This window comes from Lycorma delicatula, chromosome 6 (assembly GCF_047948215.1).
Source record: "Lycorma delicatula isolate Av1 chromosome 6, ASM4794821v1, whole genome shotgun sequence".
Taxonomy (NCBI): Eukaryota; Metazoa; Arthropoda; class Insecta; order Hemiptera; family Fulgoridae; genus Lycorma; species Lycorma delicatula.
In genome coordinates this window covers 71,422,013-71,448,799 of record NC_134460.1, presented here as the reverse complement: position 1 = coordinate 71,448,799, position 26,787 = coordinate 71,422,013, and the positions used below count along the sequence as shown (strand labels likewise).

The 26,787-nt window shown below is 32.0% G+C and overlaps 1 protein-coding gene across 9 annotated transcripts in view; it reads left to right on the top strand.

Annotated features, from left to right (window-relative positions):
• Window positions 1-26,787, top strand: part of LOC142327131 (anoctamin-4-like) — a 206,218-nt gene that overhangs the window by 61,626 nt on the left and 117,805 nt on the right. For 8 of the 9 annotated variants that reach the window (XR_012756930.1, XR_012756929.1, XM_075370020.1 and 5 more), the window contains 3 exons: window positions 4,937-5,104; window positions 9,451-9,654; window positions 16,970-17,067. Coding sequence is in view for 7 of the 9 variants with exons in the window: in XM_075370020.1 (XP_075226135.1) it covers window positions 4,937-5,104; window positions 9,451-9,654; window positions 16,970-17,067 (470 nt within the window). In the remaining 2 variants the exon portion in view is untranslated. The remainder of the gene's footprint in view (window positions 1-4,936; window positions 5,105-9,450; window positions 9,655-16,969; window positions 17,068-26,787) is intronic. The other variant, XM_075370021.1, reaches the window with a different exon arrangement.

The window sequence follows — 26,787 nt, the reverse complement described above, 5'->3', positions numbered from 1 at the left end:
AAATGAAGACAGTGTGGAAGAAGAAGAATCCAACAAGTCTTCCACATCCCATGACTCTGATTTTGACAATAAAAAAGATGATAAAGCGCATAGACTGAGTCAAGTGGAATCAAGTGATCTTATTTGAGACAGCAATGGAATCTTCTCCAATGTGATGTCAGGGCCTCACAGTACAGATATCATCATACGGATCTGCTTTCTTTTTTTAGAAGAAAAACAATTTTGTTGTTTGCTGCGATGTTAATGGCTTGATGAAATGGTTGAATTTGAATCATGATTCAATTGACTGGAGGCTATTCATAAACTCCTCCAAGCTTAGTTTAAAAACTGTATTACTTCACAACGGCAGCTGTCTTCCTTCTATTCCTATTGGTCATGCAGTTCACATGAAGGCTCCCGTTAAAGCTCATTAGGGCTAGGAACAGGGGGTAAAGTGTGGTGACTGGAAGTGTCACAAGGCGGGTGTCGTCTTCCCATATGGGGTTGGGATGAGTTCACATGGAGACGTATGCAAACATGTCAATTCTCCTAGAATCAAATATGTTGAACATAAGTGGAAAATCTGTGGCGATCTAAAAGTCATCGCTGCACTCTTAGAAATGCAACTGGGATACACTAAATACTGCTGCTTTTTATGTATGTGGTACAGTAGGGATAGAAAATCACACTATATTCAAGCAGACTGATCTGCAAAAAATCTTAACTGTAGTGAGAAAAATGTTGCTGAGCCTCTCGTGGACCCAAAAGATGTTCTTCCACCCGTCCATATAAAGCTTGGTTTGATGAAACATTTTGTCAAGTATGAACCGAGAAGTACTAAAGAGATAAATTTCCTACACTAAGTGATGCAAAAGTTAAGGAAGGTATTTTTGTTGGGCCACAGATTCGACAACTTGTAAAGGATCCTGCATTTGACTGAAATTTGTAGGGGAAAGAAAAGGAAGCCTGAGAAGCCTTAGAGGGAATCATTCATGGATTTTTAGGCAACAAAAGTGATTAAAACTACAGTCAGTTGGTGACAGTACTTCTGCAAAAATATAAACTCAGAAGCAACATGTCCCTTAAAATATGTCTCCATACTTTGACTTGAATGAATAAACTAACTTTTCTTGTATAACCACTGATTGAATTGGGAATTCTAAGAGCTAACTTTTAAAACATTAAAAATAGTAAAAAAACTTATTTTTGCAACAAATATTAGCTTTGCAAATAACTGTCACTTTTAATGGTTTTTCGGCTTTTTTTGTAGTAACTAATATTCAAAATTCAATGTTTAAGGGCTTAAATTGTAGGTAAATACCTGCAACCTTTATTCAGAACTTCTTCACCTAGGAAGTTGTTTACCTTGGCCTACAAAATTGAAAAAAGATTTTCACCACCTTTGAACAGCTGCCATTTTGTCCAGTTAGCAAAGGTTTTGTCCAGTCGTGTATAAAAAAGTTATACTTATCCTAATTTTCCATCCCATGTACTTCCCTAAACTCTACTAATTTTCTTCAAAAATAGATTTTTTTTTCTCCCATTGACTGGACTACATACTGCAGACCATTTCCTGCGCTTGGCTATGAACCATTATGTCCAGATCAAAAACTGCCTTGTCACGAACAGGTGAGTGACAGGCCTCCTCTTTTTGGAGTCATTGCATGACAAAACTCGCTAAAACCAGCAGTTAACTAATGATTCTTGAAAAAATATAAACCTTCTACAGTATATAAAAAGTACTATGTAGAAAACTTACAGTTGTATGTTCAGACTAATGTAATTTCTGGCAGTAATAATACTTAAAAGTACTGCTTTATATTATTGATGAAAAATGCTGTACAAACACAGGAAGAGTTAAATATGACACAGACTCTTTCCAACAGTAGCTAGTCTAACGATTACGGTTCTTGAGAGCATGGTAATTCTATCTGACAACAGAATGACATATGTATGTATAACTACAACCAGAGTCATTACCCTTCCACCATTTCATTAAGAGTGAGAGCAATACTTCAATGGACAGAACTAAACTTAGATAACTTTATGATAATAAAAAAAAAATAAGCAACAAGATATTTTTTATAAAAATATCATATGTTATTAAACACACCTTTAAAAGGACCTTTTCCACTTGGTCTCTCATACTTGGGAAAAATCTTTTCTCCTATTTCGATCCTCCAGATCTAATGTGCTTTGTCTGCTAATGCACTGCATTGACTGAAATTAACATACATTTATAAAAAAGTTGTTTTAGTTTACCCAACAAATTTTTATAGAATGGAGAGCTTTTTACATTTAAACCTTGATTTATTTTAGTTTATATTATTTTTTCCCCTTTAGTCTATTTTTAGTTAGTATAAAAATTAAATACTTGTGTGTTAGGTTATATAGATACCTCATTAACATTGTATTATTTATTCCTCCTCTTTTTAGGGTCCCTTTATAATGCCAAAGTGTTTTAATTTAATTTCTCTACTTCTGATGTTTAAAAATGTTACCTTTCATTGTATTAATTAAATGGTCTAATTTGGGTTTCTTATTTTATTAAAATTTCTACAGAAAGTATTGCCTTTGAGCAAACAGGTGATACCTTTCTAATTGGCTCTTTAAATAAATGTCATATTGTACTTTAAAGAAACCTAATTCAGAGATTTTAGATGATGTAGTTTGGCTGTGGTATATTCAGAGGATTTTAGTGACTGAATGATAAAAGGGAAAACATTATCTTTTATTGCTTACACAGTTAAGTTAAAATGATCAACCATCTCAAAATGAATGGGAATATGTAAATTACATATTTTATTCAATCACTAAACAAAGCATTAGAAGTTAAGACTATGATAATACCAGTTTAATTAGACACCCTATCACAAGACAATCAAGAAAGAATCTATTGTATTAAAATTAATTTATAACACATCTCTCTTGTTCTTGTTCCGTGGTTTAGTTTGTTAAAAATATTTAACTCAAAATTTTAAGTAGTACGGGATAAATCTTTATTTTTATTTTTTTTATACTTGCTCTAAAAATCTAAAAATACTTTTTTGCCTTGTTTCATAAATACTATTTATTTGACGACTATTTTTTTATTTTATTTTTTAAAAGAAAAGCAGTTTGTTATTCTGAAATTTTTTTTATATGAAAGTTAATAAGTTTTATTAACTTTCTATTGAAATTCTCTGAAAGTACAGAACTTGTTTCTATTAAACACTTTTTTTATAGTGTTTCTATGTACTGTTTATCAATTAATATGTTTTTAAAATTTCTTCTCTTTTCTTTTATTTATGTTTCTTTTTATACATACTTTTGTAGTGTTTACTAATGATTCTGCTAGATAAAACAGGCATATTGAGGTTTAGATTTTAAGTAATTAATTTTTTATAAACAATTTTAATGTTAATTTTGATTTTACAAAAAGTTGTTTTATGCTGTTCTGATGAACTAAAATATTTGTTGATATCATAAATGTATTTTCAATATTTTTTATGCCCCTCCAGATGATTTAAGAGTTGAAAGTACTTGGATTATATTTTGGGTTTTGTTGGTAAGAAATTGATTTTTATTATCATTAATGTAATAGATTTATTTTTTTTAACATTGTCTTAAGTTTTGTATAAACAACATATTTGGAGATCAGTTCAAAATGATATTAAATATCAATATTAAAAAAAAATTTGTCATTTGTTAAAGCAAATTTTTCTTAGTTTGTCTATTTTTTTTAATGCAGTGTTGGTTAATTGAAATTGTTTGATAAACTTTCAAGGATGTACTGAAGTAGCCAATCTTTTACTTCTACTAGCAAATTATCCTATTATGTAACAGAATAGTCCTAACTTGCAAGGCTATTTTTTAATAATCATTCCATTTTTTATGAGTCTATATATATATATATATATATATATTACTTTTATAAAGATATATCTTTTTTTTAATTTTTCCAGTTCCTTACTACTTAATTAATTTCTACAAAAATAGATTCGATTTAAAAAAAAAAAACATTTTTATTAAATATTTATGATTTTATAATTTTGCATTAAAATTAATATTTATTCAAATTTGGTTGTTATTGGTGTCTTTTAATTTATTTTATCAACTTCAATAAAAGGAGGTTCTCAGTTTGACTACCATGTATTATTCTTAATTTTTTTTCTAGTGTTTTTCAAATCTTACTCAGCCAAATAAACTGACTGTGTTTTATTTTGTTGAAAAAGTTTCTATGTTGGCCTGGCTACATGTTTCAACATGATTGATTGATTCTTTAAACAAAATAAAAATATATAAAATTTTGTTTACATTTATGATTTGAAGATATGTTTTATTCTTTTTTGCCATTTTTACTTATGACTATAATGTAATGAATGATAATCAAATGATTCTAACAATCAAGATATTTTCCTATGAATGTTCAAAATTAATTTTTAATTAATTAAATTTTGAATTAATTAAATTAGTTTTAATTGTACTAATTTCAAAAAGTTAAAATTTAAAAATAATTGAAAAAGTATTTACTTTCAATTTTTGGTTAGTTTTTAAAAAATAAAATATTTATTCTATTTTGTAAGTTTTATTGATGTTTAATGTCTGTAGTGGCTGAATAATCCATGAACGCAATTTTTTTTAACATGATCCTTTTAGAATAGAAAGCCATGTCTTACTGATGTGAAATATAAGCACCTTGGTGCTTTAAAACAGTTGGAACATCACTTTTGGTTATTTTAACATGCTTAAGGGTTTTTTACAATGTAAATTTACTAAATATTTTTACAATTTTTTCTAAAAATTTACTAAATTTTTTTTAGTAAATTAGAAAATAATCTAGCAGTTATTCAACTTTTCTCATAAGATTCAGTTTCAAACTTATATATCATTTATAAATTCTATGTTATCGAATGTTTTATCATTGCATTTTGTTTTTATGAAGTCTGTTATATTTTTTTTTTATTTTTTTATTTAGGTAATCCTTGCTCTGTCTAGTGTAATAGGAGTTATATTGTATCGAATGTCAGCACTTGCTGCTTTAAATATGTATCAACAGGATGACGTAATATCAACTTATTCAATTATATTGTGTACTGGCACTGGTGCTGTGATTAATTTAATATTAATTTTTATCTTCAACTTGGTAATTAAGTATTGTTTTCTTTATTTACGTATTAATTCTAGACTGGTTTACTTTTAAAAGGAGTAAACCAGTACAGGTTCTAACTTGCATTTCTTAGCGGTTAGAATAAGTTTTGGGAATCATTTAGAGGATGGTATTTTGAAAATTTTTCCTAGGTGTACATTTTGTAGAAATCCATCAAAGTGCAGTCCAAATTTATCGTTTTTGTTTTTTTTCTTAACCTTTTGCTTATCAGTATTGTTTATCAGGTAAAACATGAAAAATTAAAAATGTACTACATCTTGTAATAAAATAGTGATAAGTTATTTAAATTTTAAAAATTGCTATTGAAATTTATTTTGAGAATTTTATAGGAAGAAATCTTATTTTAAGTGTATGCCTATTTCATGAGTAATCAACCTAGCAACAAGTAATCAAGGGTAAGCATATTTTATATTAGAATAAAATTCATTCTAAAGGAAATCATTATTTATTCAATGATAATGAAAATAATACTTCTTTTAAACATAATCCTCGTCAACATTTAGACTCCAGTCCCATATTTCTGTGAGATTTCTTATTCCAGTAATAAAGTATTGTTTACTTTTGTATCTGAGCAATTCTTGTATTGTATTCTTAACCTATTCATTGTTGTCAATTTGAGACTGTAAGAGATAGATGTGTCAACACTTCCCAACAAAACTTTTGAAAAAAGTTTGTGGCACGGAGGCAGGCATTAATTATCATGCAGAACTTCACCTTTTGAGTGAGAACCTGTACATTTCCTCCTTATTGCAGGTTTGGCTATATTTTCTAGCATGTCACAATAGTACTCACTATTGTTTGTACATCTCTCTTCTAAAAAATTGCAATAAGTTGGGCCTGTGAATTCCCAAAACACCATTAGCATCACTTTACTGGCTGATGAATAGGTTTTGAATTTTTCCCTGGTGGGCGAACTCAGTTATTTCTGTTCCATATTCTTGACTTTTGGATTCCACCTCAAAATGGTGAATCTAAGTTTCATCATTAAAGACTGTAGTAAAAGTATTATCTTCAACTAAAAGCCATCATTTAAGTTCTAAATTAATGTGAAATCCTGTGCCTTTATGATTTTGGATCGGATGTGTCAGAATCATCTTGAATACATTTTGCAGTGGTTCAGCTTATCATAAATAATGGAATGGACAGTGATGATACTTGATATTAAATTTATTTAATATCAAAGATGTTCTTTAATAAAAAGTAACTTTATGTAGAAAAAATTATACCTGTACAATTTGTAAATATATAGTAATTAAAATATGTCCTCCTTTATTCTTAATCACTTCACGGTCACGATTTTGGCATCCAACAAGTGTACTACACATTTTTTTTTTATTTCTTCATCATGAAACCATGCCAATATTATTGCTTTAATGAGGTCAGTTTTTGTGGTACAATTCATTTTTGAGAGTTGTTTTTTTCAGTTTGGGGAGTTGCAAGGCCAAGGGAGCACTTGAATGTTTTGTTCTTCAAAAAACTTTTCTACTCTTATGGTAGTATGGCATGGCGCCAAATCTTGTTGGAACACTTTGTTCCTTGTGGGAATATGTTTCGAAGTTGTGTCACAACTCTTTCATTCAGAATCTTGATGTATCCATCACTTTTCAACATACTCTCTGCTGAAAGTAATGAACAAGGGCCTTCAAATATGAAACAATCCCAAAACATTTTTCCTGAGGTTGTTTAACTGAATGTTGGTTATGAACGAATGATGTATTTTCATGTGATGCTTTTCTAATGTATGGAACCCTTTGCTCCTAAACTAAAAATGTCTTTTGAAAAACAAACGTATTTTCAGTCTTCTTTGGTCCACTTAGCATGTGCTTTGGCTGACAAGCCTTTTTTTTTACACATTGCCGGTGTGTTAAAAACTACAACAGTTTTTACATGTAAATCTGTTATTCTGGCTGCTAATTCTTGATTTAAGTCCAAGCCTATAATTTTGGATCAAGTTTACTTTTTACCACTAGCAACCAATCCTGTGTTGGAGTAATTTTTCTTATGACCACATTTACCTTTCCGTTGAGGTAAAAAGAAAACATTTTCTTAAAAGTGTTAAAACAGCATTCACTGTCCCTCTCTTTTTTTCTGTTTAGCCTCCGGTAACTACCGTTTAGATAATACTTCAGAGGATGAATGAGGATGATATGTATGAGTGTAAATGAAGTGTAGTCTTGTACATTCTCAGTTCGACCATTCCTGAGATGTGTGGTTAATTGAAACCCAACCACCAAAGAACACTGGTATCCATGATCTAGTATTCAAATCCGTGTATACTAGATCATTCACTGCCCCTAGTCTAGCATAACATTCAAAAGCTGTTTGTCATTGTGTCATATTGTTATGCTCAGAAAGAGAAAGAATTTTTGAATGCTTTCTTAGTTATGTCCATTATTATATATTTATGAGAAAAAAAAATTATTTTGTCATTTTTATTACAAAATAGTGTTTTTACACTATTTATAACATTAAACTTTTACAAAACTGTTTTAACATGAAAATTGCTAAATAATCAAAGAACAGTAATCTCACATTACACAGAACTTAAAGAATGAGTGTCGTCAAGCAGTGTACTAGCAACATAGAAATAAACAAATTCCCTGCGTTTGGATTAATTTGCACACTTCTGTCAGTGCACCAATATTTTATGGAGATTTTACTTGGCACAATATTTACTTTACTTAGTTATACTAAAATTAATTAGCAATAGCTATATTAATTCACCATGCTAAATATATCTTGGTATGTTAACATATTGGTATGAGGAAGGCTGATTGAAGATTTATGAGGAAGTTGATTTATATATAGTTTTTACAGGATTTATAGTTTTATAGAGGTTACATGTAAAAGTTAGTTATCTGTTGGTCATAAGGAACAGTACTATTCACATCTACTGGCTAACTAGGAATTTGAAATTATAAAGTTTTATGTTCATTATTAATTTAGAATATATTCTTACAGTTATTGTTTTTAAAATTATTATAATTTCTGTCTTGTTCTTTCTCTCTGTATTATCAGGTATCCAAAATTCAAGATATTAACAAAATGAATTGAAGAAAATAAATTAATAGATAAATAAAAATAATCAGTAAAAAATAGTTAGATATTTTAAAAACAAACAGATTCTTTACAGGTATAACAGCTGGCTAATCGAAAAGAACTTCTACTAATCAAGACTTCACTTAAATCTAACAATTTAATTTATGACATGAATTTGTAATGAAGCAAACACAATATGTTCCAAATCACTAGAGTTATAATTACGAATGTATCGTATCTTAATAGAAAAATTGTTTATAATTCAAATGAAATGTTTGAAAAAGTTTTAAAAACATTCTAAAAGTGTTTACAGACTAAATTTTTATATATACTTATGAAAATTTGACAGTCCATTTCAAGTGTACTACCCTCAAAGTTAACTGTACATAATATTTAAATTGGTTGTTAGAATTTATTTTAAAGAACTTTTTTAATAGCATAAATTAACATTTTTCTTCAGATCATATTTTCTGTCAAAATTTACAATTTTTTTCTCAGGAGAAACTCAATGTCAGCAAAACCACTATTTCATTGTTAACCTTTACATAATCATTACAGATTACTGTGCATTCACTTTATTGTAGCTTTTGTCATGAAAAAAATTTATAAAAAAAATGGTGCTATTGCCAGAAATAAATCTTTTTAGTAATATTTATCACTTCCATAAGTGACATATTATGAAATTTTGTACAATTGTTCAGTTAGGATACTCCTAATAATACAGGAACACATTGGTTTTGGTCTCATCAGGACTTGTTCAAAATCTATTTTCTCAGTTAATAAGTGACACTACTCAAACAAGATTTGAGGATTTTATGGAATTTTTTTAAAATTTATATAACTATTTCAGATGTTTGTGTGTTGATAAAATCATTTTATTTTACTCTGAGTGTCATTTTTTCTTCTTTAAACTTGTATTCAGTAAAAAAATATTGATAGGAATAAATATTTTGAAAAAAGTGATTAGCGTAGCAGCAACCATAAATGATACCATTCAAGTAAATATGCGTGATAGTGGGGTTTACTGAAATAGAAAAATATTTATAATGCGATGCCTTGTAAAAAATACTAGTTATTCAAGAATTGCATCAGAAATGGGTGCACTTCTGTATCTGGATCTAGAAGTATGTTTTACAATAATTGTCAATGTTTTGAGCTCAGTCAATTAGCTATTTTTTCCAGAAATATTCCATTTATCTTATAAGTTTCCTTATAAGAGTTAATAATTTGTAATTAAAAGAGCATTTTATATTTTGTAAAGAAATAGTGATTTGGTTTTTCAGGTGTATTCCTACTTAGCTGAATATCTGACTGAACTGGAAGTATTACGAACGCAAACTGAATTTAATAATTCTCTTACATTAAAGATATATGTCTTGCAATTTGTAAATTACTATGCGTCATTATTTTATATAGCATTTTGTAAGGGAAAACTAGCTGGTAATCCTAAAAAATATAATAGAATATTAGGATATAGACTAGAACAGGTACGGTATTAATTTAGGTGCACTAATTTATAAGTTTGTTACATAACAAAATAAAAATATATAAATTATAATTCAGCTTACCAACCAATGTTGGTTGGGTGGTGCATTGGTTGATAAGCAGAATTATAATTTATATCCTTACTAATATTATAAATGTGAATGTGAGTTTGTTTGTTTGTTACGCTTTCACGCAGAAACTACTCAACTGATCATCATGAAACTTCATACACATATTCTCAAAGGTATTGCGAAGGACATAGGACACTTTTTAGTAAAAAAAAAAATAAATAATATTTTTTCGGGAGGGTACAAAAATTTATATTGGTAGGTATGATAGTCCGACAAAAAATTTGACCAAAGTCAACACCATCTGGCGTTCCAGTAAGTAAATGAAATAAAATGCCAATTCAACACTGTAATACCGACGGTCAAGTCACTATTCAATTGAGTATAGTGCTTCTGCTGTTTCGAATCCTTCTATATTTATTGTTATTCTTCTGTCACTTCTAAGCAATACTAAAAATTTTCCAGTTTTTGAGGTTAGGTGCCTGTTTATTGTTTTACTTATAATGCTATTTATTTATAAAGTTTCGCTTCCTGTACTTGGTGAACCAAAGGAGCCTTTGAAAACTCTATATGTAAGTGTTACAGATGAGTCGAAGCAATTTTTAAGTAAAATCAGAAAGTATAACTCTTGCTTCCAAATAACATCCTTTGGAGTAAAAGTGATAAGAATGCCCGGATTTTCACCAACTTTTAATGTACAAGGACAGATATATCATCAAATTGGATCACTTTTTCCAGCAGATAATGAACAACAAAAATTTTTGCAGGTGTATTTTATGGGTGATGAAGAAAATGAAGTAAATCGTCGTTGTCAGTATATTGAAGGAGTCGAAAGAGACACAGAATTGAAAATTCAACGAATGTTACACAGCCACAATTTGTTGGCAAATACCTTTAAAAGTGCAATAGAAAACTGGCCTCCTGATAATTACATAGTGGTCATCATGCTGATCGGACTCCACATGGCGAACATGAGAGGCGTTATAATGCGCCTATGATCAATGAAGTTGCTGTTTTGGTAACTGGCGACCCATGCTCTCCACGAGACATAATGTTACGGGCACATGATAATGAGCTGAAACGCGAAGCCGATACTCATAAATTTTATGATGCTTTGCAGTACCCATTAATTTTCAGTAAAGGTGAGTCAGGATATCATTTCAATATTCCAGTCATTAATCCAACAACAAGACAGCCATTTCCCAATAAAAAAGTTTCCTGCATGGATTTTTATGCGTATCACATGATGCTTCGAGAGCACGACTTCAATCTCCTTTCACGGTCAAGGCAACTCTTTCATCAATTCTTGGTAGATATGTATATTAAAGTAGAGAGCGAACGCCTTCGTTACATTTCTACAAACTAGACGAAATTACGAGCTGAAAATTACATTCATCTACAAGATGCGATTAGTGCAGATGGTAATATTAGACCTAACGACATAGGCAAGATGGTTATTCTGCCTTCTACTTTTGTGAACAGTCCCCGTTATCTACATGAATACACTCAAGACGCTTTCGCTTATGTACGAACTTATGGCAGGCCTGACCTCTTTGTAACTTTTACCTGTAATCCTTTGTGGCAGGATGTAACTAAAGAGCTAATGCCCGGACAAAAAGCCACTGATCGACATGACATAGTTGCTCACGTATTTTGTTTAAAGGTTCACCGCGAGCGAAGCCGCAGGTAAAAGCTAGTATTTTTATATGTATATATCAATGGGCCATGCCGAAAAAAATTATTCCGTAACATAACAAAATGTTGAATCTTATAATAATTTTTATGTTATATTCAATTTGTGCAATATTATTTTCTTTTTTATATGTTGCTCTACTTTGTTAAAAATTGAGAAATTGCTGTTATACACATGATTATGAATTCAGTGATTTAGGTTATGAATAGTGCCAACATTTAAGGTACCAAATTTTAATGTCAGTATGTTGTGAACTTGAAATTATTGTGGCTGTTGTCAGTAACTTAATCATTTAATGCTATTCTACATTCCCTTTTTTCTATGCCAACCTTTTAAGAACATAATACATTCTATGTGCTCAGTTATCCATTTAATATATTCAACTTTTGTCTTCTTATAAGTTTTTATTCTTTATTCATCTGTTTATTACTAAATTTAGAAAAAAAAACCTGTGGATTTTGTTAATTATTTCTATTTATTTATTTGGTTAATTATTATTTCATTCAGAATTCTGACTCCTAAATACATTTACCTCTTCATTTATTAAGTAAACAATAAAAAAACCATCTATTTCACATAATTTAAAAATAATTACAGGCTTGTTAAAATTCAATGAACCATTACATTTTTCAGAGATTCTCATTTTTACATATGACATCTGGTGGAAATCACATTAGCCTGTCAGTTGGAAGTGAAAACTGGATATCTCAGTTTAGATCTCAATCTTATTTTTTTATTGGAGCATAGAATTATACATGAAAATGTTATAGATAAATGCATAGCATTTTAAATTCTTGAATAACAGTGTTTTAATTAATTACTGTTCAAAATATAGATTAACTGTCACATTATTCTAACAGCTATTCTGAAACTGAAATTGAGAGGATGAACATATGAACTGCTACTTCATATTATTTTTCATTTCAGTTATAAATTTACAAGAAAAAATTATACTTACAATTCATACAATGAAAATAAAAGCTTGTGTTGGAAAACATCTTAAGTACATTATTACCAAACCTGAAAACAATTACAACCATCTAATAGGACAACAATAATAATTGTTGTACTTTTATTTATGCAAGTTTAATTTATTACCATTTTCATGTTTTATTAATTATAATTCATTATTACGTAATCAGTACTGATAATTCAATAAATAGATTGCAAAAACACGAATCTTAATTTAGGTGTATTTTTAAATGAAGAAAAATCTTAGTGCTCGAATGTATATATTGTATCTGTAATTACACTAAATTAGATATACAATTTTTTTTTATAATATAGGGAATTCTTTTATTTTTGTATGATTTGTTTTCATTTTTGATTGTACCATTGTTATTAACACTTATTTGAAATTTGCATTATATGTCCAGTTCCTAAGCAATTTCACCATCTTTGTTGTCATCAGAACCACAGTCACTTTTACTACCACAATCTAGTTGTATGATCCATATTTTGTCAATTAACGATTCCATCTTCTTCTACTCTGTTTCAGCTTTTTTTTACATGATCGCAATGTGGTTTCCAAACATACTTATTCATTTTTTCTTCAGTTAATTTTTTAATATCTGGCAATAAAAGTGTTGTGTTATTACTACCAACATATCTTTTCAAAGCTGACCATACAATCTCAATCGGATTTAAATCAGTATGTAAGAAGGAAGCCACAGAACCCGATTGTACTTTATTTTTATGTGATTTAATTGTCATACAATTGTGGTTTTAAAATTGGTTTATTAAATGGAATATTGTTCTTAATTAATCATGCCACTTTATCTATCATTTGAATTTTGGAGGCTTCTCTAGAAATTAATTGTGGTATGACACATTATCAATAACAACCACTAACTGAGGGAGGAGACCAGGAGTTAATTTTTTAAATGCCCACTTCATAAAATTGTTGTTGATGACACTGTCGTCATAATCACTGCTTTTTGAACTCATTTCCCAAGTTAACATCGTGTTCAGAGTGAACCCATTTCTCCTCCAGCATGGATTAAGTGGACCAATGTCAGCTTTATTAATTTTTACTCCTGCACCACTGTCATCTGATCACGATTTTGTTGTCGAATGGAACATTAAAATATATAAATTATCCAAATAAAGTCAAAAAATTTCCTTTTCTAAAATTGATAATTTTTAATAAATATTCTATCCCTTTCCACTGGATGTCTTCTTTTGCATTCAAAATTTTTCCATTATCAGTTTTACACCACTTACCCTAACTCTTTCAGGATAACTGCTAGTTTAGTTCTATAATCTTTAAATTGAATACTCTTTTGAAGTTCATGTAATTTATTTAAAGTAGGCAGTTCAGTGTGTTTTGCGTGAAACTCTTAACTGTGTTCTTCTTACAACGCCTTCATCAAAACTGTAATCCACCATCTGATTCTGAATGTTGTTTATACTTTTTTGGTGTAGTGAGTGAGCAAAACTGCAATTTAGGTATAAGAAGATCCCGGCTTTTCTTTTCAGAGTTTTTGAACTTCTGATTTTGAAATCCCATAAACTGCAGTGGTTCTTTCTTCACATTTTTGAATGCATATTAAATGTTTGTAATTTTCTAATTTTCCTAACTTTACAGCTCTTTCTTCATAAAATTATATACATCATTAACTATTTCACGAGCTTGACTGCGGAGCTGTTTATTTTTACCTATGGATTTAAATTCTGCCATTATAAAAAAAAATTCACTAATAAAAAATGCAAAAAAGACATGAATTCATTAGTACACACAAAACATTAACTAACACGCCACACATTACAGAAGGAAACAACTACACCATTCATACAGGGACATGCCAAGAATTGAACTGAAATCATTTTATTGAAAATGAAAAGTTAATGCTGATATTGAATATTAATCAGCAATGTGAAAAAATACTAGCCTGTTCATACTATTCACATTTCACATATCCAACCATAAATCTCTTTTCCTTTGTCAGCCTGTTTCAGCTTTCCAATTTTCTCTTATTTCAGTATTCATATCTCCTTTATTCTTGCAAGAGTTCCTGTCCAATTTCAAGGCACCTTTTGGTTTTGTAACAATCATTTTTTACAGGGTAGGGTTGTTAACCCTATGCCCAACCCCCAACCTTCAGGACTGAGGGTTTTTCTGTTTGGAATTTACTTCTGTTATGTCAGAGGTTCCAGTTTTAAGATGCTGAAAATTCTCTTTTACCAATCTCCTACAGGAGTAGGATTTTTTGGTTACATAGAGATTAAATCTCAACTCAAGCATTTCTTAAAAAAGAGATTGACTAGGCATCAGTACTAAGACCAGCTACCCTCCTCCTTTTTCAACATGGGCTTGGGACCAGCTTTGGCAGAATTCAGAAAACATTATTCTGGTACACAAAATGATATAGAATATAAAAAACTAATAAAATTTTTCAAATTATTTTCTCTAATTTAGTTTTAAAATGAAAAAAAAGATGGTTCAAGATAACCAAAATTCCTACCCTAAATACAAATAAACACCATTCTTTCTTTATCTGTTGCACAAACTAAACCTTCATTCCATAAAATTAGATAATAAAGCCAAGTTAAAATTCAACTGAACAAGATTCTTTCTTCTTTTCCCATCTGATATCTAGATTAGAGTATTATTTGACATGGAAAGAGATAGAATTCAATAAATTATAACATAAACTTTTTTTTTATGAATTTCATTTTCAACAGAAAAAGTAAGATTGTAGTAATACAAAAAGTATGTGTAATATCAACCAAATTTCTTTTTTATTTTGAAACTTTTATAACATTACATTATGTCTGAAAAACAATATAATTCAAATTGCGTCCATGGCTTTGCTTGACATAACAAAGTATATCAACAAAATTTTGTGTGATTCTTTTACACATGCTTGAATTCCACTAATAATAAATTGAATATTTACATTCAAGTCATCAATCATTAGTGGTTTGTTGCTGTAGACTTGTGACTTAACATAACCCCAGAGAAAAAAGTGTAAGGGAGTTGGATCTCAAGAACTTGGTGGCTAGTTAACATTACCATTTCGTGAAATTATCAAATCACTAAACTTTTGACGCAGTAACTGAATTGTTTTAGCAGTTGTGTGGCATGTGGCAGCATCCTGTTGAAACTACATCTCATCCAACTCAGAATTTTCCAAATTTGCAAACAAAAAATTACAAACCATAGTGCAATAGTGTCAGCATCACCTTGCTCATTTTCGAAAAAAATGGCCAAATGATTCCACCAGCCCCATATAATCCATACCAGTAATAACAGTAATATTTTATGAATGTAATGGTCACAGTTGAATCATTTGTGGATTTGAATCATCCCAAATACCGTAATTTTGCTTGTTTACAAAGCCATCAACCCAAAAATGAGCCTTATCTGAAAAGATGATTTTTTTAATGAAAATTTGTATCCACTTTGAGCTGCTATAGAACCTAATCAGCAAACTGTCTATTCAAACAATGGTCCTGTGGCTTTAATTCTTGAGTTAGTTGAATCTTTTATATTGGTGTAGACCAAGATCTAAAAGCAAAATTTGCCATGTTTTTGTTGAAGAAAGGCCAAATTCTTGTGAACGATATGAAACCAATAAATTTTGATTTTCACAAACACTTGGCATGTACAGCAGCAATATTCTCTCAACTCCTTGCATTTCTTTTATAAATTGGTGCTTCAACATCAAATAAAGAAAATTTTCTTTTAAGTTTTTTGACTAAATACTGAACTGAGCTTTTTTTGGTAGATTATGTACATGATAAAGATTGTGCAGTGCACAATATGTAGCTGTAACTTATTCCATTTTTTTTTCAATTTTTGGAAGTTTTATAAAGTAAATTTTGAATTGGGAAAAGTGGCAAGATTCTGTGTTTGTGTTTGCAGGTTATAATTTTGAAATATAATGAATGTAATATTTTTTCCCAATAATTACCGAAACAAATTGTAAATGTTTTCCAATTTGTTTACTTTGTCAGTTTCTATACCAGAATGATTTCTATCACATTTAGCAATGAAATAAAAAATAAAGGAGAGAAATATTCGATTTACTTCCTTTTTATATCCATGAAAAATTATTTATTGATTGCCATGTAATTGCTTTTTTAAGTTTTATTCTATGATAAACACTTTGGTTATTAAATCATCATAGATCAATGTTTGTATCTCAACCATGTAGGAAATCTGGATAATTTTTGCTGTAAACCAGTAAATTTTATTAAAATTCATTACATCTTAAAATCATTCTTAGGTAATGTGTATGAATCTGACTAGCATGTCAAGTATTATTACGTTAGTAGGTAGACATAACGTATTGCATTCAATTTTGAGTAATAAAATCCATTAAAAAACAGCCTTACCATGTGGTAGAAAATTTGGCACATTTTTTAATTTCAAATTGGTATTAATTAACTTCTAGAACAAAAATTCTTGATAAAAAAGTTTCCCAGAATTCTTAATTAAAATCACAACAAATTATTAGATATTCAATAACATTATAACTGTTAATAGTATGAGTAATGTACCTTTTGAAATTTTGTAGTTTTTCATTCTTATGTAATCACTTATTGTTTCAGTGTAGACCAGGAGGATGTATAACAGAATTATGTATTCAGTTAGTTATAATTATGGCTGGAAAACAGACATTTACATCAATAGGTGAAATGGGTCGTCCGTAAGTATAAAATGTGTTTATTCATTAAAGTTGATATATATATTAAAGTTCCTTTTGTCTGTATATAAAAATACCATGTTTTTAATTTATTTATTTACATTATCAGCAGAACATGTATTTGCATTTTTTTTTATAAAAAATTAACAAACAAATTTAAAAAAGAAATATTAAAATATTAATTCAGAATATACAGGGTGAGCAACATAAAACCGAAACCATAATGAAACCGCTACGCAATACTATTAATGAAACTGTCACACAACACTAGTGTGACTAGTGGTTGCTGCCGATTGTTGCTGTCGTTTGTCAGGTGGTTACATGTCAATGCAGTATACGTTTTTTTGTAGTGCAGTATTGTGAGTGCAGTTGTGTTTGTGTAAATCAGCTGATTTGGAAGTTGAGAGTTCCAGCGTTCAAGTCCTAGTAGTCAGTTATTTTTACACATCTGAATACTAGATCGTTGATACCGGTATTCTTTGGTGGTTGAGTTTCAATTAACCACATATCTCAGGAATCGTTGAACTGAGACTGTACAAGACTACACTTCATTTACACTCATACATATCATCCTATGAAGTATTATCTGAACGGTAATTACTGGAGGCTAAACAGGAAAAAGAAAGAGAAAGTTGTGTTTGTGTAAAATGCCTTATTCAATCCAGGAGAGGATAAGGTTTGGATTGTTTGAAGAAACACATCATGTATTCACAGAAAAAATTCTGATTGTCTGTATCCCAGTGAAGAATACCATACACGATTTAGTTAAAAAAGATGGCATACAATGGTTCAGTTTCAAATGCAAAATGAAATAGGCAACCTTCTTTTAGGACTTCACAGGCTGTTGCCGATATTGAAAGGAGAGTTACTGCCAGCCCAAAAGAATCACTATACAAGTTTTCCCAACAATCTGGTGTTAAATACACATCTTGATGTAAAATTCTTCATGGATTAAAATTGAAACCATACCTCATTACAACCATGCAACAACTGAAAGAGACGGACAAACCAAAATGACTTTATTATTGCAACAGGTTTCCCGAAAACATTGTTGGTGGACAGATGGACCCGATGTATTTCATGTCAGGCAAGGTATTATTTCATTTATCTGGCCATGTTAATTCGCAGCACACCAGGGATGGCGAGAAATCCTCACGACATATTTGTGTCCACTTCATGATGAGAAAATTGGTGTACCGTTTCTGGTAATCGCATAGTGAAACCAATATTTTTTAACTGGACTGTCTATTGACAGTTCAGTCACATGTTTACCTTACAATTTTATCAATTTACTGATAATGAAAAATAATACAGCTTCTTCCAACAAGATGGAGCAATGTGTCACACATTAAACATTTCATTGAATCACATTCATGCAGCTTTCACAAATGGCCGAGCTGTTAGCGGAGGACGATGGCTTCCACGTTCCTCAGAGTTGTCTACTTGCAAATTTTTCCTTTGGGGCTACTTAAACGAGAGAGTTTATGCATCTAATACCCACAATATTGATGAGCTGAAGGTGAACATTCCATGAGAAATCAACACAATTGACAAGTACATTTTGTGTCAGATGACTTTCAATATGATTGGTCAAGCACAAAAGTGCATCGATGCCCAGGGTGGTCATTTTGAACATCTTTTGTAACAGTAAAGTAATTAAATGCAACATTTAAATTACATTTTATGTTTTTCTTATTTAATTTATTTGTATCATTCATAAAATAATTTCATTCCAACGTAACCTACAGATTCTGCAGCCATTACGTTATGGGTTCAGGTTTATGTTGCTCACTCTGTATAAGAAACCATAATAATGATAGACATTCTTAATTGAAAACACATAAGCCACCCATATCTGTCATACTTCAGAATTTTTACATATATAAAGTACTGGAAACAGAAAACAGCTTCAAAGAACTCTTACTTATATAAGTGCTTGGTGTGTAAAGACATATGATTCTTTGATGCATTCTACAAATAATACAAAAAAATTAAAATCAGGAACAAATGCAAACTAAAATTCTGTATAACTTTTATTATATTTTCACATGCAATAATAAACATTCAGTGTTGCTTGCTATAAACAATACAAAAAAATAAAATCAGGAACAAATGCAAAATAAAATTCTGTATAACTTTTATTATATTTTCACATGCAATAATAAACCTTCAGTGTTGCTTGCTTTTAAAATTGCTGTATGACGTATTGAAATGACACATTATATTATATGCAAGTGGTATCAAGGTCTGTTGCTGATAAGGTAGGTCCACCAAAATGGCACTGCCAGAACGAGGTACTCTGGAAAATTCCAGTGTCATAACACTATTTGGAAGAAAAATTACAGATGACAAAATTCTTTTTAAAACCGTTTTTAGATTCAGGAAAATTATTAGATAGTAAGTTTTTTAAAATACTGAAATGCACTAGTTTTATCCCTAAGATAACTGTCATATAATGATTTTGTTAGATTTTACTTGATTCTGTACATATACTGTGTGGCTATGTGGCAAATATATAAACTGGTGCTACAGGTTGGTGGCAACTGAGATGATAACATTGCCAAAACTGTAGTCTATTATCTAAAATTCAGTTGCATATGTTACAGAAAATGCAAAATTTAGTTGAGAAATTTTTACACGTCCACATGTAACTGTAAATATATGTTACTGCTTGTTTATTGTAAAAATTTCTTTTTTTTCCTTTTTATCTATTAATCAATCAGTTTTTTGGTAGATGTATTTTTACAGCCAATAGATCTTTTTCATCCATTTTGGTTTGTGTTTATCCATTTTTTGGAGGGGATAGTCTGTTTACATTGTTTTTGATTAATCATGTTTTGAATTGATATCTCACTATTAAAAAAACTTAATATCGTACTGCTTTTTTACTCAGGGATTTCTTAACAGCATTAGTTAACACTATCAACAACATCCTTTGGTTTATGTTCTTCAGGCAATTATTATCGTCTGACTTATTGGTTGTTCACCTTTAAAAACAAATTAATGCACATCAGTATTAATGTATAGTTTATCCAGTAATAAAAGCTCCACCAAGAGGGAAATACTAGATTATATACAAGGTTATTAACTGAGTACAGTAGTATTATCAAAACAATACACACCACACCGCTATCTGCTGAGATGGATTATTTACTCTATTCACGATTTACAACTGCCTAGATTAAACTTTTTGTTTATTTAACTTACAAAATGTAGTAACTTTTTTAAATGGTTCTAAAATAAGCTTGTTTATTTATATTTTATGGCATTACTATGTCTAAATATTTATTTACAAATATATTTATGCATTCCCAAGTTTATTTGGTCAAATTAAATGTATTATGATTATTACATGTTACTATCATTACTCGTTTAATTATGATGTTATAGTTTTGCATGTTCATCTATTTATTTAAAATTATTAATTTTAACGTCTATTAAAATGTTCAAATTAAGCTAAAGTTTTAATTTGTGTTTCTCTACAATTAACAATGTAGTTTTTCAAAATCAGAAGACTCAACATTTAAACAAAAAATTTTTTGGTTTTTTAGTTGACTAAAAAGAAAAATTTAATGCCAGAGTTCTAAATCTGGCGGCATTAATAGGTTTACTAACCCTTCACAGCAGGTATCTGATTGATGTATTGTGTTTTAGTAATGCTGTTGTCTACAGACATGTTTATAATCAAGTCTCTCCAGCTCTCTTAGTGTAGTTATTATTTCAGTATAATTTATTATATAAAAAAAAATTGTTTGTTAAATGATAGTAATCTTTAAATAATTCATCTCATTCTTATTATCAGTAAAACATTTTTTTTTTTTTACATATAAATGTATGTCTACAACATTATTAATAAATTGGAATAATTATTATTTATTCATTAAACTTGTACTTACAACTTACACTAACTTATTTATTTGAAATGTGGTTAGTTTGTAATTTAACATTGAATGAATGATTAATATCAAACTGATTTATAACTATTCAGTAATAATTAATTATAAGATACTACCCACCTGAGCTGGCTCTGCTGGCCTGGCAGCTAGCCCATCAGGGAGGGAAAGGGTTACATTTCTCTTGTTAAAGTCGATTGGGTCGGCTTCGCCATCTCAGCAGTAGTCGTTCCATGGAGTAAATTATTTACATATTGAAGGAAAAATTTAAACCACAATTTAGTAGAATACTAAAAAAATAAAGTAAAATACAGTATAGTGAAATCAAATAAAATATATTACATTAACCTTTGGTGAGGTGATGTCAAAATGACGGCATGCATCTGGTCGCTACGTGATTACCCACTCCCATCCTTGACCACATAATGAAACTTGCTTTGCAGTAGCTGGTTATTTTTTAGTTACAATTTGATTGCCGTGCATTGAGAATTTTTATAGTGTCTGATTTTTCTCAATCAAGTGTCCGATGTCAAACTGATATGTGCTCACCATTTATGTAAGTACAATTTCCTTTCGTAAAATGATCAAATAATGCTGATTTTTGCTTAAATATTTATTTCTTTGCATCAAGTTGTTTAAATTTTATTACCAAATAACATTTATTTTTTCCAGCGTAAAAATGAATGTAAATGATCAGAATTTCGAAGAAGCAATTCTTCGTGAACTGGCTGGATGGGAAAGCGAGGATTCAGTTATTGATGAACCAATTACAGGTCAAAACAGAGAACAAGGTGCAAATTTTAAGTAAGAATGGGCTAGAGATGGAAATCAAGAGGTAGTTGCTGTAGGAAATGAGGAACAGGTTGTTGATCAAAATGACTATACTGTCAGTGAACATAACACAAATTCTGAAGTCTAAGTTTCAGGAGGTGGTGAAAATGTAGAGATTGATAAACATGGGGAAGTAGATGAAAACGGTTTATTTGAGTAAATCCAATTTTAGATGCTCTAAAGTAGAACTGAGAAGAAATTTCTGAGTTGCAGCACATAACATATTACGAATTTTTAATAGGCATAATATTAAAAATGAAAGTGAAATTGGAGTATGAAATAAACTAATTTCCTATTTTGAAGAGTTATACTGTGTTAAAAAGTGGTTTAAAGTATTAAAGGTGTTATAAAAACCTTTATTCACTTAACAATAACTAAAATTAAAAATTTACTTAAAAATGACGTAAAAAATTAAGGGGTGTCAAAATGATGTCACCTCATCATATGTATCTGTAAAGCATCACCTCACTAACGGAAGGTTAAAGCAGAAAAAAATAAAAAGATTATTATCCCACATAGTTAATTAGATAGTTTGTAAACTGTATTGTTTGGCGATTCTAAGCTTGAATGAATAAATTTCTTGATGAACAAACACAAGTGAGCATGCCACATATAACTGGCTGTGACCAAAACAATTATTTTCCAACAGTAATCCAGCAGTGTTTTGGGATTGTTCTTGTGATTTGTTAATGGTCATTGCATGTGATATTCTTAAAGGGAATTGCAAACATTTAAATTGAAATGAAAGATTGGTTTTAATTATTGGGATTCTTGGTTAGAAAATATTTTTCCCTATAATTTTTATGATTTTATATATTTTACATGAGTGGTAAATCCAAAAAAATACGCCAAAAAGCTTCATTGGAGCTTGTATAATTGTCTTGTCAACCACTTCATCATTTGGGTCTTCATTACATATTTGAAGAACAGCCATATTGTGCTACCTTTGTTGACGTATTTGCATATATATTTGATTGATCTCACTGAGTTGCAGGATTCCATGTTGATATGAGCATTAAACATCTTTGATAATACTGGATTATATGGTACATTGCACTTACTGTCTACAATCCAATTTTGATAAACATTGCTAATTTGGTCGTAAATCCTTCAATGATAAGGACAGCAACGAACGATGTAAAGGATAACCATCTATTCCTATTTTTTATTGAATTTAAAAACATTCGTGAGAAGCACTGCTACATTGGTTATTCTTCATGCATGGTGAATTTGGATTTAGCTGACCGCACAGTTCATGCACCATATTCTTTGATACTATATCAAATAATTCAGAATCCATGTTGCAATTGGGTAGTTCTGCTGAAATAATCAAATCAATGTTGTTAAGATGAACCTTTTCCTTTAACTAAATTAGGATAGAGGATACCAGGCATGAGGCAGACCTTGCTTCTGCCATTCTACAGAGTGCATCCAATAAACATCATCTGAAAAAAATTCCATGGTGAACGATAACATCAATTTTGAAAGCTTTTGTTTAAACACTCTGGAGATAACATCATGGTGATCAGAAGCTTACTCATTACCTTTCAAAAGAATTTTGATTTCTGGCCATTCTGGGCTGCATACCAAGATGGGTTACAATGTATAAATAGATCTGGATGGCAATGTTTACGAACGTGGGTCATGGCATCCTGCGTATACTGTGACTAAATAATGATGGTAAATACACCTTTATCGTATATCTTGAACTGGAACATCTGATTGTATCGCGTCTTGAAGGTGAATGTAATCTTCACATCACAAACATTTTTGATTCAGTTTGATGTACAATAGTTGTTCAGGTACAATAGATAAATTGATTTAAGAGTTGTCTACATTTCAAAATTTAGTTGTCGTGCTTAGCTCTTCTCATTAAGCAAAAGCAATAAAATTATTGAGATCATATTTTCTGTGTTGTCAGTATTTCAGTGGTAGGATTGCTTACACATAATTGAAGTGGTATTCATCAGACAAATTCCAAAAAATTAATGGGTATTGAAGGCAGTCAAATGATCTGTACATTTCTGAAATTAGCAGTAAAGTTCTATCTTGTAAATGTAGAACTATATCTCTGGACATACATTTATTTCCAATTGTTACTATCGCAATTTCATCCGCTGTTGGGGCATTGAACTTTCTTTCATGTTCCCTAGTAGGTGTCTTATCCGGCGGAATAACTACTTTGAAAAAATTGGATGTCATTTGTTCCAAAGCATTTTTTTATTTACTTTTTGGACACCCCCAAAGTAACCTTAAGTCTTAAAGCATTATCTCAGTAACTCCGGAGTGTCATGGCAGCAGATTGGTCCACCCTGACTTAACTTCCCCCCCCAGAGGCCCCCATCGGGGTCTTCCCTGGATCATAGGAACAGTCCGACTTCTGCTTCTGGATAGCCAATATGCCCCTTCCCAAAAGATGCCGGCTCCAGGCATGCGTTTCACATGCCCTCTCATACCATCAGGGTCCTCCATGTCATTATCAGAAGCACCCCAAATTTCCTGCTCTTATGTGCAGGCAAGGAGACTGCCTACCTGGCCCTAGACATCGCCACGTTTCACCCCAACTTCCTTCATTTTTTGAAGCCACAAACAAATATACCAAATATAAAGCAAGACAAAAAATAACATAACTTGAACAATTACAATTTAGAATGTACTAATCACTAAGAACCTTAATCTAATAACTAAGCTTATTACGCTTAAGGTCAGATGCATTTCCAACCCTGGTAAATTTGGTATCCCATTCCATAACACCTTTCTTCTTTCCAAAATATTACTCTACTCCCCAGAGTGCTTCTTTCCTGCCTTTAGCCTGCAGTATCTGTGAAGTCAGTGACGCAGCTTCAGCCCACTGCCTCTGACCCTGGAGCATGTATCCCACCAAGGTGTCTGGGGTCAACCAACTAAGTCCCTTCAGCCGTTTGACCCCCTCCTATCTTCTAAATTGAAAGAATGCATGCTCCAATGTATCTTCTTCCTCGCAATAGATAGTCAAAGTGTCCCTCCTGCCAAATCTGTAGAGGTACGTCCCAAACCCTTCATGCCCCGAGAACAGCTGGGTCAGAAAATAGTCTACTTCCCCAAATCCCCTTTGGGATCTATGGTTCGAGGCGTGCTGTGAGCCTCTTCGTCCAGGCACCATTTGTTGACGCCTCCCAATCAGACTACCATTCAGCTGTGCGTTGTCGTTTGGCTTCGGCTTTTGCTGTTCAATCAAACACTCTTCATTTCCAGCGCCAGGAGACAAATTAGTGGCACTCCAGCTATCACCTCCGCCTCTACTCCCGATATGATCCTATATGCCGAGATAATATGTATATTGTCCAGGCGTTGGAGTAAGGAAAGCCTCTCGACATTCCTCCTAACCTCCAACGACTCACACCGTACTGGGACCGCGTAGAGCAATATCGAGGTTGCCACGGACAGCAACATCCTACGCTTGCTGGCCAGTGGGTCTCCTTTGGTCGACAGGATATTTCCCAAATCTACCAGAATTCGTTCCGCACTCTCTGGATGTGAACAGTGAAGCGGCGGGACCGATCTAGCCATAGGTACCTAGAGTTTCTACTCTCCTGTACTGCATGGCCATCGACCCGGATCTTCATTCGTCGCAGCTGCCTGCGTTTAGCTAGAGTTACCATCACTGTGTTGTTCGGGGCCAACTGCAACCTCCGCTCACGTAGCCATGCGCTTACTCTTCCTACCGCCTTGGCAGTTTCCTCTACTAGATCCTCTGTACGTACAGCCACCAACAGGGCAAGGTCGTCGGCATACACGACCACCTGAGCATTTCCCGGTAGTTCCATCCTCAGGAGATCGTTGTACGCCACGTTTCACTACAGCGGGCCTAATATTGAGCCCTGCAGTACACTCACGCGCATGTCAAAGTTTACAGGTCCCTCCTCAGTGCGTAGATTCTCCTATCGTGGAAGTAGTTATTCAGCGCCGATAGGACGCAGTCACTGAAGCCCTAATCCATAATTCTTCCATGATGACATGCCAGGGTACACTATTGAACGCATTTTGGATATCCAGTAGGATCACAAATGGTATCATTTGCGCCTCCGAGTGCCTTCAGCGTTTTCCTTTGACTAGTCAACAACGTGCCTGATCGCGTCGAGTGTTGATTTTCCTCTTGAAAATCTGTACTGATTGGGAGACAATCCCCCCGCTTCTGACAGTTTCTGTTTTATCCTTTCTGCAATCATGCTTTCATATAGTTTGCCAGTACATACACATATAGAGTGTTGAGTAAACATATGGGCCTATATTTAGTCCCCCCCAGGTGTCAGCCCAGGGTTGGGGAGAAGCATCAGTTGTGCTTCCTTCCAACAGCGGGGGAAGTCTCTCCTCTCCAGAGGGATGTTCAGAATAACACCTAACACCACCCCTGGATATCGAGCAACCAGGCACTTTATCAATGTCACAGGCACTCCGTCTGGTCCTGAACTCTTCTTCACGTTGCTGCATGAGATCGCCCACCATAGCTCGTCCAGCGAAAAGTGCTGCGCGTGGCCAGCTTCCGGCTCCACCCAATCCCTGTCAAAGACTGGAAATAGTGACTGGACCGCCGTAGACTCTACGGGCCACGAGACAGCCTGGGGAGGCGTCGTCCAAACCTTTTCATCGCGATCTGATAGACCTTCTCCCAGGGGTCCGCGTCCAGTTCCCCCACCAGTCTTCGCCATGACTCGATTTTTGCCAGTCTTATCGCGTCCCACAAATGACGTCTGGATTCCTTATACCCCTCCTGTAGATCTTGCAGCTGCTCAGGCGGGGTATTACGACATCCCCTGGCCCGTGTAAGCGACCTCCTCTTCTTCTGGACCTCTTTCCGGAGGGACACAATTTCAGCTGATCACCAATAAACCTGTCTTCTGTGGTGTCTCGTATGTTGTGCTGCTTCTTCACACTTTCCCTTCAGCGCACAGTCTTCTGTGTTTAGGGGTTGGGTGTCACCTACCTCCTCGTTCACTTCGTCTGCTACAGTCTGCAGTTG